We start from the raw sequence: 13310 nt of genomic DNA on the forward strand, positions 1-13310 counted from the left end.
TCACTAAAAATACATTTTATTGTAGTAATTACTTTTTAGTGGGGATGTTGGGATGATAAGATTCGATAAAAGTTATAGTATTGGTTTTATAGTAGGAGTCTTTTTTTTTTTCAAAATAAAGAAGAAGAGATTTGGGAAAATAAAAATGTGAGATTAGAGTAATGAATTTTTTTTTTTAAAAAAAATTGAAAAAAGGGGGAAAGAAGAAACAAATAGATCGTGATGAAGGAAAAAAGAAAAGAAAAAGAAGAATAGTGAAAACGTGTGGTGAATTTTGTAGATTGGAGGAGTTTGAAAACCAATAAAAAAGTGATCCTATTTTGTAGGGAGTTAGAGATGTATTTTTACCAGGATGTTCTTTAGTTTTGTCTCTATTTAAATCCAAATGTGTAGGGGCATTTTTGAACCATGAAATTGAGAAATCCAAACAGGGAAAGCCCCTGAAATAGTAGTATAGAATATATATATATACACACACACACACACACTAGCCTCACGCGCTTGCTCAGAGGCTTTTCCATTTTTTGGATAAGGGTTAATTTAGAGCATTTATTATAATTTGGGATTACTACATTTTTCAATCACAAAAAAAAAACCTAGGAGTGTGATGAGTATTATGTGTGGTAAAATAATTTTTTATCACACCCCTAGGTTTTTTTTTTGTGATGGAAAAATGTAGTAATTCCAAATTATAATAAATGCTCTAAATTAACTCTTACCCAAAAAATAGAAGAGCCACGGGCGTGCTCAAAGGCTAGTTTTACGTTAAAACTTTTTTAATCTCCTCTTTACTAAAGTGCCCTTAATTATCCATAAAAAATACTCTTAATTACGTGGGATGTCATTTAAACTTCAAACTTTTTATTATTATTATTATTTTTTTTTTTTTTTTTTATGAATATTGATATAGGGGAAATTTTTTTTGACAATGAATAAGGGAGAGCAAGGCAAAGGTGACAATAGTAAGAATTGAGGCATTGTAACTTGCAAACTCAGTTTGTGGATCATGGACTCATGGAGTGGCTAATGTAACAGGTATAATATGAAAACATGGAATAATTTACGATATTTAAAACAGTGAGAACTATAAGTGGAAGAAAATTACAGCATTATGAAATAAAATAATATCAAGTCGAGACAAACTACTCATAAGCATTAGGAATATTAGAAGACACAGATTTTAATGCTGTGTGAGATCGTGGCATATCGTTTGTGAAATATGACATTCAAATTATTCAAATTCACGTATTCCTCCCTTTCTTTTTTTTTTAATCTCTTCCATATTTTGGAAAAAAAAAAAAAAGACTTCTACTATAAAACCACTACTATAACTTCTCCATCCATATCCTTATTTTTAGGCACTAACATATCTGATTTTGAAAGAAAATAAAAGACTAAATTTTAGGGATAAGGTGGGGAATTGGTGTGACCCTATCCTTATTTAAAAGTTTATCAAAAAAAAAAACTACATGTTTAAAAAAAATCTCATATTCTATCCATGTACTATTTAAAAAAATCCCACTTTCTATCCCACATTTAAAAACTACCCGACCACCTTTTTTTTTAAACCCAAATTCACGTTTTCCTCCTTTTTTTTTTTTAAAAAAAAAAAATCTCTTCCATATTTTGGAAATAAAACTACACGTTTAAAAAAATCCCATGTTCTATCCATGTACTATTTTTTAAAAATCCCACTTTCTATCCCATGTTTAAAAACTACCTAACCACCTGATACATGGCTTGCATTTTTGGATTGGGATTTGGATGCTTCTACTAATTTTTACAATAGCTGAGTATCCAATGAGTTTAAAATTGACAAACTATGATTATCAATACTTATATTGCATTTTTATAAGGTACATAAGTAAATTAATAAGTTTTTTGTTAAAGGAAATGCTCCTAGAAAGATCCTAAAATTTAGTAACTATACATCCACGTTTGTTTGTTTGTTTCCCCCCCCCCCCCTTTTTGGTGTTGTCGATGTTTTTTTTTTTTTCAACTTTTATGTATAGCAGTTATAATTTTTTGTCTAATCCTAAAATGTAGTTTTTTAATCCTAAAATTTATTCATTTACTAAACATCCATAACATAAGTAAATAAAAGCTTAAATTTCAAATTTTATGGCAGGAAATGCACGTTTCTTTTGGTGGTGTTGTTCTTTTAAAAAAAATTTAATAACATTTATCAATTTTTGTTTAATCCAAAATTTTAGTTTTTTAGTCCTAAAAGTTAGCCACTTACTACACATCCATAACAAAAGTTAAAAATAGTTTAAATTTCAAATATATCAACAACATCAACAACCGTTAAAACTAAGAAAAAGGTACGTAACATTTTTTATGAAGTAGTAAATTAATACTTACGGAAAAAAAAAATTTTAATTGAATTTGACATAGAATTATACAAATGATAGATATAGTTTCTATTACAAAAGAAAATTTTTTACAACAATTTCTTAGATAACAACTACTTTATGTGAGGTTTAATACATATAATAATTCTTGTAAAGTCTCTCACCCAAACTTATCTAATATTCCATTCCAATGACTCCTCAATGTAATCCAAAAAATTTGTGCGTATGTGAACCTAAGAGAGATAAAAGAATTAGGGTTAAACCAAGTATTTTAAAAAACAAAATTAATCAACAAACCAAAGTTAGAATTTAACTCTATCATGGACTCTTTAAAATCTAATCACCGCATCATCAACTATTTAAATAAATAAAAAATAAAATTTAACACCAAAAACATATACAATGATGATATAAAAAACTAAAAAACTTTAACGCCAAAAACATATACAATGAAGGTAGAAAAAAAAATATGTAGAAGGAAAAAAAAAAAAAGTGAGGAAATAGAAGATAAAAATTTTTTTTTTTAATTTAACTTTACCATGGACTCTCTAAAATCTAATCACCACATCATCAACTATTTAAATAAATAACTAAATAAAAAAAATTTAATGCCAAAAACATATATAGTGATGGTGAAAAAAAAAACTAAAAAACTTTTAACGCCCAAAACATATACAATGATGGTAAAAAAAAATTTCTTAAAAAGAAAAAAAATACGTAGAAGGGAAAAAAAGAAGAAGTGAGGAAATAAAAGGAAATAGTAATTGATCATTTATATTTTGATCATTAATCAAATTTTCAAAATTACATTTAATAAAAAAAGGAAAAAAAATAGAGAGTTAACATGATACATATAAAAAAAAAAAAAAAAGTAGAACTCAAAGAAAGTCATTCATAAACCAAAGAAAAGAAAACAAAGAGGAACTTGCAAAAGATAGAACCTGAAAATTTGTTAGTTGAATACTTCTTTTGTAGCATAAGGCAGCTCTGTATTTGGATCACAATACCTACAACATGAAATGACAATTCATTAAGAAGTACAGTGGTAGAGTATATGAAGGAACCATTCATTTCAAAATTACATTTTAAAAAAAAAAAAGTTAACGTGATACATATAAAAAAAAAAAAAAAAGTAGAGCTCAAAGAAAGTCAATCATAAACCAAAGAAAAGAAAACAAAGAGAAACTTGCAAAAGATAGAAAACTTGGAAATTTGTTGGAGCCTCTTTAATCTGAAGAAAAAGAAATGAGAATGTAGAGCTAAACTAAATATCTTCAATATGAAGAAGAATGAGAAATAGAAAGTAAGATAGAAACTGCAAAACGTGCGTGAATTTATGAGTTTTAAAATGTAAGAGTTTTAATTTACATATTTATCCTCGTAAGTTGAAAACTTGTAAGTATATATGATAAGGGTACTTTAGGCATCCAAAATGTGGAATCCAAACAGGGAAAGTCCCTTAAATAGCAGTATATATATATATATATATGACACTTATTTATTGGAGAGGGTAAATAGTTTAATCTTAGCGCATTTGGCAAAAATTATTTTTGCCAACTTATTTTACTATTCAGCTTATTTTTGCTACTATTCATAGGTCTCAATGTACTACTTCAGTTAATTTTTATTTTTATTTACCGTACTTTCAATACAAAAAATTTTCAATTTTATCAAAATAAACAGATTCTAAACGGACCCTAAAACTTATTGAAAAGTTGTGCAAAACTAAAGCCCATGATTCGTGGGTTCAACCCACATTTTCAGTTGCAAACACACAAGTGGGTAATAAAAACTTCCCTTCAATTTAAACGCTCTCTTTAATTTATTTTACTTTTTACGTTCTGTTTGTTTCGATGTAAAATATTTACAAATGTAAAATATTTTACATGTAAAATATTTGTAGGAAAATATTTTCATTTTACAGTGTTTGGCAGTGTATATGAAAATGTTGTGTAAAATATTTTCCAGTGTTTGGCACAACGTAAAATGGAAATAAAAAATCCGGTAAAATCAAAACAATGACCACAAAATTGGATCCTTGCATCATCATAATTCCAGCCACATTTTTTAATTGAGTGGTATAACAATAAGATATTGGAGTTGGCTGGATAAATTCTATACTTATATAAAATGAATAGTTCATCTCGATATTAAATGCTGTAGCAATGGGCTGGTCAGAGAAGAATTATGCACAATTGTACCCCAAAACTAGTCTTTTGTCCCCTACTCAATTCAATAAGACTATTTTGCTCCAATAAACCTCCAAGGTAATTGACTGTATGTGGTAGATAGATTATTGAGAATTGATAGCTCAGGGTATCATGTGATTTCCTTACCATCTCTCTATTACTCTGACTTGCCCCTTTAATCTTTCTCTCTCTCATCAATCTAAAGATTATATTAAATCAGATCTGTGAATAAATTATAAGTCAATTAACTCTTAATTTTATTCCGGATAATTTCCACTAGCAAACTGTAATTGTCTCTAGCCCTTTCTATTTCAAACCCAAAACCCGATTTCCCCAAATTAAAGGCAGAATTGGCAGAGTTCAGCTGCTATTCTGCGTGATGAACTTAGCAAAATCTTCACTTTGGCATAATTCCAATTCATGTAGCCTCTAGAACAATGTTTATTCTTACTGCTTTGGTAAGATAAGAGAAGACGGAAGGGAAAAGTTAAAATCCCTTTGAGTTTTGACTCCCACCCTTAGGTATAAAAATACTCTGACTGATCAAAAGAAAATAAAAATACTCTGACTGACCCTGCAATAAACTAGAGGACACTTTATATTTACCCTTTCAGCTGGGATTCAATAGTTACTGCAGAAACCATAGAAAGGTTACATAAGAAATTACATTGAGTAGCATCTAGCTAAAACGATGAAAACAAACCCCTCCAATACACAATCAGATCCAATAAAACTAAAACCAAGGAAGATATAGCTTAGATTAGTTCAGCTGCATTGTAAATTTTGCTTAGCTTCCAATAGTATGTTCACATGCTATAAAGGTCACTATTATTATCATACCCACATGTAATGGAAAGTTCCTCTTTTTTTTCCCCTTGGAGATGAATCAATGATCATATAAAATTAAAGAGGAAGAGAAAGTATGCTACATATATCTGTAGCCTTGCCTCAACCATTGAAACTCGAAAAAGTATGATCTGAAACAACGATGCTAATTAAAGCCACATGATTGGAATTAGCATGGCTATATATACGAAGTACAAACATCCCATCTCACATGACCCTGGTTGAGATACTTGAGTACAATATCAAACAACTTAATTTTCTTCATTTGCGAAACAGAGAGCTTAGACATCTCTAATTTAAAAATCAGTTTTTTGGTCTTGCATTGCAATTCAACCAAACAGTTGGTAGCAAATGTCATTTTATTAAAATCTTAAAACCCCTTATCTCAACAAGCACATAAATTTATTTCATTGCTAGTAGAAAGTTTAATACTTTTTTTGTTCCAAAAAAAATTTAACTATTGTTTCGTAAGGCATCAAGTTTGTGTATAACTTCTATCTATATGTGATACAAATTGTGTCTCATGTTTGATAAAAATTCGGACTTTATTAAAAACAAGTAAGAATTATTATAATGGTGAGTGAGACTTTTAAGTAAGAGTTATGCAAAACGAATGAAACTGCAGTCAGCAAGAAAAAGCTGTCCAATAAGTTCATTAATTTGCACTGTGCAAAACCCAAAATCTCAGATTTGTTACAAAAGCTACTAGCTTTATATCTTATGCAAACCCAAAATCAAGCAATCATCGAGTTTAACAACCATACCTAGAACAATGCAAAACCAATTATATAACACGCATCTAGTTGCTAACAAAACATACAAACTCAAAGAATAAATGGAAGCAAATGTTTCTATTATAAATGCTTCAAAAAAAAAAAAAAAGACCCATTTGCCTAAATCAGTTGTACTCTAACCCCACTGATCACCAATCCATTTTTAGATTGAAAAAATCAAACAGTCACACACATAGTATTAACTAAAAATCAAAAACCCAGTAACAAGAAGCAAGCACATAGGCCAAAATGAAACAAAACCATACCGACACCAGAGAAAGGTTAGAGATTAAGACAAACGAAAAGAAAATGAGAAATCTAATCTAAAAAGGCAGAAAAGTACCTGGTTTTGCTGACGATGGGCGGTGCCGACGGAAGCTGGAGATGGCTGGTGATGCCTTGGACCTTGAAGCCGGAGATTGGCAGGAGAAGGGACCGGAGGTGGCTAGGATTTTGGAGAGAAATCTGAGAGGGTGGCTGGATTTTTTTGGAGAGATATACGAGAGGGTGAGTTTAGCGCGAAAGTGCAGGAGTGATAAGTATCGGGACGTGAAGAAATAAGCAAATGTAAAATGTTTTACCAAATTTTTATGTGTAAAATATTTTACATAAATTTGCTTAGGTTGAATTTGTTGACTGAAAATATTTTACTTTCGACTAAATATTTTACTGCAAAACAAATACCATAAAATTGAAAAATATTTTCTTAAAAATATTTTATACTGAAACAAACAAGACGTTAATTTCTTTAATTTTTGGCTTATAAGTTTACCCGTTCTTTATCAATAGCCTGCCATAACTGATTACTTTCAAACACAGTTAAGAGTGGTAGTACTGAGTTTAATCTTGATTTTTCAAATCAGCTATATTCCAGAAAGATGGAAGAATCTTTTTTGGGTACATATGGCATCATTCATCAAATATTTATGCATGAAACCAGTACTGTCTCACAGTGCATGTAGGACATAAAAGTCATGCAAAGCAAGATTGGCTCATTGTGTTCAAAAGTAAAAAGACCAAGCCAAACGGATAAAATTTCACTAAAAAAAATAAGCTTCTTCCATAATGCAACGATCGAGTAGAGAAAGAAGTTAAAAAAACAAAACAGGGCCATCCGACCATGAAAACATATACATCAGAAGTGACCCTGACTACAGCCATTTCTTTCACCAAATACCAAGGAGACCTACATTCACACCCCAGCAACATAACCTACTTCATCAAATCCCAATTATTACCTTGGCTACATGTTAGTGCTATAATTCAGAAAACAACATTTATTCAGTCACTTTCACAGGAACCTTGTCCGGAGAAAAAATCAAAGAAGGGTTGGTAATTCCCAGAACCTTCTTCAATCTCAGAAGAGCTAGGAGTAGTGGTAGTGGAGTTCTCAGCAGATGAACCAATGGATGGCTTTCCTGTTTTTCCTTGTAAAATTCCTGTTGGATGCAAAGGAAAAAGAGGCAATGTTTCTTGACCATAGTTGCTGTAATTGTTGGTGATATCCCAGGTACTGTTTCCTATATGCATAGCCATACCATATCCTTGGTGGGCTGAGTTATATGCTGCGCCATCCAAGGCTCTGGGCTTCTCCAATTTTTCTGTCCTTGGTCTCCCCCTGATACCACTTGGTAAAAGCACCTTGGAATGTTGGTATTGTGGATAGAACCCTACATCGTTATGTGGCAGGTAATATGGGCCGCCGAGAACTGAAAAAGAAAACCCCATTTCAAAAATTCATGTAACCATTAATAGGAGTAAAAAGGAATATGCATGTTAAGAGGGGGAGTGAGATGAACTAGTAGTAGATAAGAATGAAACAGAAGTGAGTGTTAGAAGGATTAGACTGATAATAGGAAAATCGAAATACTAGGAAGCAAAATAGTTGGAAAGGGACAGGCCAGAGCTAGCAATGATATTCAGAAACCAAAGAAGGAATATGAAGAAACAAATTGGTAGTGCTAAATGTAGTCATGAAAGCTGCACTAAGATAGAAGACAAGTCTATGTAAAAGTTATCCAAGTTTGTACTAATGTGAAGGAAAAAAGGAATGAATGATCAAGACCTCCATAGTCAAAACAATTGTTTGTCCATAATATATAATTGATAATGAAAAGGAGATATGAAGAAAAGAAAAAATCATTTCATAAGAAGTAAGAAAGCCTGCATTACAAAAACGAGAAATAGACTAATCAGTGTTGAACACACATATCGAGCCCGTATGCATGAAGAGACAGCTTGGAACAAAAAGCATGAATACAATAAATAAATAAAACACACAAACACCAACTACAAAACACACACACCAACAAAAAGAAAAAGAAATAAAAAAAAGAGATACAATAAGCATTTTCAGATTATAGTGTTACAAAATTCAGAATGAGGATAAGTGACAGACCATTTGGGCAAGGAGGAGGGAAGAGTGGTGGAGTGGTATGAAAATAGCGATTGATATAATCCATGCTTTCTTGCTTCTGTTTCTGCCTCTGCCTTGCCTTGTGATTCTGAAACCAATAAAAAACATTCTTTCCCTCAATGTGACCATAAACCCTTAACCTGCTTGTGATCTGTTGTATTTGCTCAGCGCTTGGGGTCCTTATCCCTTGCCTATACAAACTCTCCAACATGCTTATCTGCTCCTTTGTTGGGTTCCACCTTGAACTCACTGGAGCTCCACTTGCACCATCCATGTCCACATTATTATCACCCTCCATGTTTTGTTCTTGAATTCTCTGAATATTCCAGTGTATTTAGGGTTCACAGAAGAGAAACTTTCAGATATATAGAGTGAGTTTATGTGTGGTTTGGCTTACTTTTTGCATGGTGTTTGTACTATGTCTATTTTATAGAGGGAGACAGAGGGTCAAACAGAGAGAGAGAGAGAGAGAGAGAAAGATTAACATGCGTATTGTTTTTGGTGCTGAACATCTCTGAAAACATGACGGGTAGCGGCTGAGTCTGTGAGAGGGAAAGGCTTGGGTTTCGTCGTCTTCGTTAGGGAACGTAGAGTGAATATTTATGTTTGGCAAGAAAGACCAAAAAGCCCATATCTTTTTTGCGCTGTGTTCTATGATGGTGATTTGTTCCTTTTTAATGTCGATATCTCGGGAATGACAGAGAGCGAGAGAGAGAGACTCTGACTGTAATGTAATGTAAGGTAGGTTACGCCATTGAAGGAAAGGAAGGGTATAAGTGTCATTAAGGAGAAAAAGACAGCCGGTTGGGTTGTAAGGTGTAGGCAAGGGCTAGGCGTTGGGAATTGAAGTGGTAACAGATAGGTGCAGAGATGGATGAAGTTGAAACGTCTAGGCTGAGGTGACTTTGTGGGGGTGGTGGCCTTTGCCTTGGGTGTGTTTTGTGCCTCTTTTATGGTGTGGTTCAGTGCCTACAAAAGTTCACCATCTGATCATCATGGTCCAAAATCCCATCTCGATAAATTGCGCGCATTATAGCAACTCAAAAGAAAAGGAAAGCCGATTGGTCTTCTTTTTGTTTTGTTAGTGTCAATGTAATTTCAAGAAAGCAAAGTTAGAGCTCCTCGTATGAATATTTTGTTCTACTTTATTATTAGAGCACTCTTCTACAAATTTTAGCATTGAGATATTAAAAAGTTTTTATTTATTAAATTTAATATATTATTTTATAATTCATTCTACATCACTTTTTTTTTTAAATTTTTTACATTTATTCATTTTTTATTCATCTCTCTCTCTATTTCTCTCTCTCTCTCTCCACAACAGTAGCCTCACCCACAACCCTCCACCACCATAAATCCACCACTACCCCCAAAATCGCAACCCACCATCACAAGCCTTCAAAAAGCCCAAATCAAATCAAAAACCCATTGCAAAACATAACTAAAAAAACTCATTAAAAAAAAAAAAACCCATTACCCAAATCTGAAGATAAAAAGAACCCAAATTTTAGGGAAAAAACCCCAAATCTAAAAAACCCAAACCACCACAACTCATTGAGAGAGAGAGAGAGAGTGAGTGTGTGTGTGTGTGTGTGTGTGTGTGTGTGTGTGTGTGTGTGTGAAATCTAAAGTGTAGAGATCAAGATATGGGGAGGGGCCGAGGAAAGAGGAAGAGAGAGAAGCCATTTGAGGGACTGGTGAGAGGGGAGAGAAAAGTAAATAAAAAAGATTAAAAAATAGCATTTTTGTCCATACAATGCCAATATTAGAATTGTACTATAGCAAATGCCAAATTTATTTGGCATTCGAAACATTTGATGATAGTAGATTTTTAGTATTTTGTGTGCTAAATGCTAAAAAATTAGCATTTAGCACACTTGATGCTAATGCTCTTATGTTTATTCTTGGAGGAACTTATTTCATCAATTTAATTTGTTTATTGTAAAAAAAATGTATTAAAAAAATTGACATTTGAAAGAATTGTACATTCTATTTAAAAATGAAAATAAATTCATCCAAAATGAATGATAATGTGATCAAAGGTAGGGTTGTCCAAACCATGCCCAAACTTGACAAAACCGGCTAACTAGAAGTCACTCGATCTAAAAATAGCCTAATTTGAGTGTTATTCTAATCAATGATAGGTTAGCGATGACAAGAACGGACTATTTTGGTTTGAGTGGCGAGTTTCCTATTTGAAAACCTGATGAATCCAAATCGTCTAATGCCTTTGTCTCTAGCAGCTTAACTTTGTAGATCCGGCAAAATCTCCGCCAGATTTGGTGGAGATCTCAACCGATTTGGTGAGTTCTCTACTATATCTTGTGAAATCTCAAACAAACCTGACAAGATATCTACTCCACCGTATTACCATGACTTCAACTTATTTGACTAGAGGGAATTCAAACCTGTGGCAATCCGATTTTCACCAAATTAATGGTCAATGACGGGTCTCTCCTTCTGTCACTTAACATGATTAGATTGGATTTGGTCATCCATCAGAAAAACGTGTCTCAACTACAGCAAACTCTCCAGCTTCCCTATCAAAAAACCAACTTTACTTAATGATTCTAGAAATGCTAACCAAGTGACACATTCGGGCCATGAGTCATGAAAGAGGTTGACCCCCTTCACTATGTATGACTAATGAACTCCTCACTTTAGTACCTTCTCTTCCTTCTTTTTACTCAGGCTAATAGTAGCCGTGGTAGTGTTGTCTCAGAGCCCAGCTACTGACCCAAGCGCCAATCGGGAAAGTCATAAAGGGACGTTAAACGTAATTCTAGAAGAGCGTTAGTTGAGTCTAAAACTGACCCGTGGACATCCCTAATCAAAGGAAGCTATTCCTCAGTACATAGAGTTATCCCAAAAATCACAAGGAATTAGAAACAGGGAAATAAAAGGGTGGCTAAATTTATTAGTTATCTATGCGTCATATATAGACCATGACAGTATAACCAGAAGTAAAAAATGAGTGAATAAATAACCCACACAATTGAACATCTCTTTTATTTACATTAAATTTGGCGTTTGCCATCCTTTATGGGATGAGTAAGGTTAAAGAACATAATTATCTTCTTCTTTTTTCACAATTTGCATGACCTTTTGTAAGTGAAGCAATCGCAACTTTAGTCTATTTTTAACATTACTTTTATCATAGGATTTTATTGATAGTAATTTTAATGCAATACCTTAGTTTTTCCAATAAAATGTAAACACAGCTATATTGAATTCGATCATTCTTAAAAATGATACTATTGTTTATGTTTTGTTAGTCAATACAAGTAGATATTTAAATTTAATTGAAGAACTTGTACTAAAGAATTGTAGATAAGTTTTATCATTTATTATATACCAATATAATAGATTATATCATAACATATGTGAAAAAAAATTGTCCAACTTATAATTATGACATAGTTGGTCCACTAAAAAGGGGTGAGCGTAGAGTGAGCAAGGGACTGACTTTAATTAAATTCTGTTTCATGGAGATTTGGGAAGTTCAAAATTAATGAACTTTGGCATGAATCTATTGGGATTTAATATCCAGTACACTCACTTTTTCTATAATTTATTGCATGTATCAGGAAGATATCAATCTACCTCAAACTTAAGTCTAACCTAATCGAAGCATTACTTTCCAAAGTAAGAAAAAGGAAGAATGTGTCAAACTAAACATATAAAGGGCAATAGCATGTAGTTGAAGGAGACTAACCCATAATACATTGTACACGAAGGTGGATCGTACATGAGTGCTCAGAGAGTCAGATGAAGGGTGGCGTGGGTTAACAAAATGGGAGAAACACCATGAAGACTCGCCATAAATGCAGGCAATCAAAATAGGGAGCAAGAGAGTCTACGATAGGTGAGGTGCTATACATGCCTAATAAAGGGTTTGCGCTGACCATGATGCTAAAGTACTACTACTATTATGGTAGTAGTTATATATATGCATATATATTTTATGTGTGTTTTGTTGCGGATTATTCAGGTGCCGCCACCTTTCAGCGCCGCCTCGTGAACCACAAAACCACACCCCCCATATTCTGCTCCTTTGTTTATAGCACCAAATTCGAGACAGATTGGTGGACCTTTGTACTGATCTCTATTTGTTATGAATATCTTTCTTTATCTTCACTCATCAGTGTTATTTTAGTCCGAATACGACAAGGTCCCTTAACCTGGACTGTTTGGACGGAGGTGTATAGGAAGATTTAGGCCAAACAACTATTTTTTATAGTAATACCAAATAATACAGAAAAATTATTTTTTTCAACCTTAGCAATTCTCAATTATACATTTCGTCTCATAAATTATCGAAATACACAATTAACTCAAAAGTTATAATTCAATTTCAATAGTTTCATACGGTCTATTTTGATATTAAATCTAATTGGATTTAGCATTAAAATACCAATTTACTTCTCTCTCTATAACAAACTATAGAGGCATAAATAGATCTTTTAATACTACATTTTTGTTAGACTTAACATTAAAACAGATAGCAGGAAGTTAAGTGTTATTAAAATTTTAATTTAAGGAATTGATGGTATGTTTAAAGAACTAAGTGTAAAATAAGGTATAACTTAATATGAAAAATCGATAATTTTTCCCAATAAAATTTCACTCAATGTATATAGATGACAAATTTGATATCTGAGCTGTCTGCCACATAACTTTGCGACTATATCGGCCACGATTGTGAGTTTCAACATAAAGCTTGAGTGATGGG

General features: G+C 32.5%; 1 protein-coding gene across 2 annotated transcripts; it reads right to left on the reverse strand.

Moving 5' to 3' along the window:
• Window positions 1-7225: 7225 nt before the first annotated feature.
• LOC142605744 (WUSCHEL-related homeobox 2-like) lies at window positions 7226-12517 on the reverse strand. 2 transcript variants are annotated; one of them, XM_075777187.1, is made up of 3 exons: window positions 12294-12517; window positions 8561-8894; window positions 7226-7871 (listed from the first exon to the last, which is right to left on the reverse strand). In XM_075777187.1, exons 2-3 carry the CDS (start codon window positions 8874-8876, stop codon window positions 7444-7446), a joined length of 744 nt encoding a protein of 247 aa, XP_075633302.1. In that variant the 5' UTR covers window positions 8877-8894; window positions 12294-12517; the 3' UTR covers window positions 7226-7443. The 2 variants fall into 2 exon arrangements, 1 of the variants encoding a protein (XP_075633302.1); XR_012839114.1 differs by lacking the exon at window positions 8561-8894 and having other exon boundaries at window positions 7748-7871.
• Window positions 12518-13310: the final 793 nt, after the last annotated feature.

The sequence above is a fragment of the Castanea sativa genome, chromosome 8 (genome assembly GCF_040712315.1).
Source record: "Castanea sativa cultivar Marrone di Chiusa Pesio chromosome 8, ASM4071231v1".
Classification (NCBI taxonomy): Eukaryota; Viridiplantae; Streptophyta; class Magnoliopsida; order Fagales; family Fagaceae; genus Castanea; species Castanea sativa.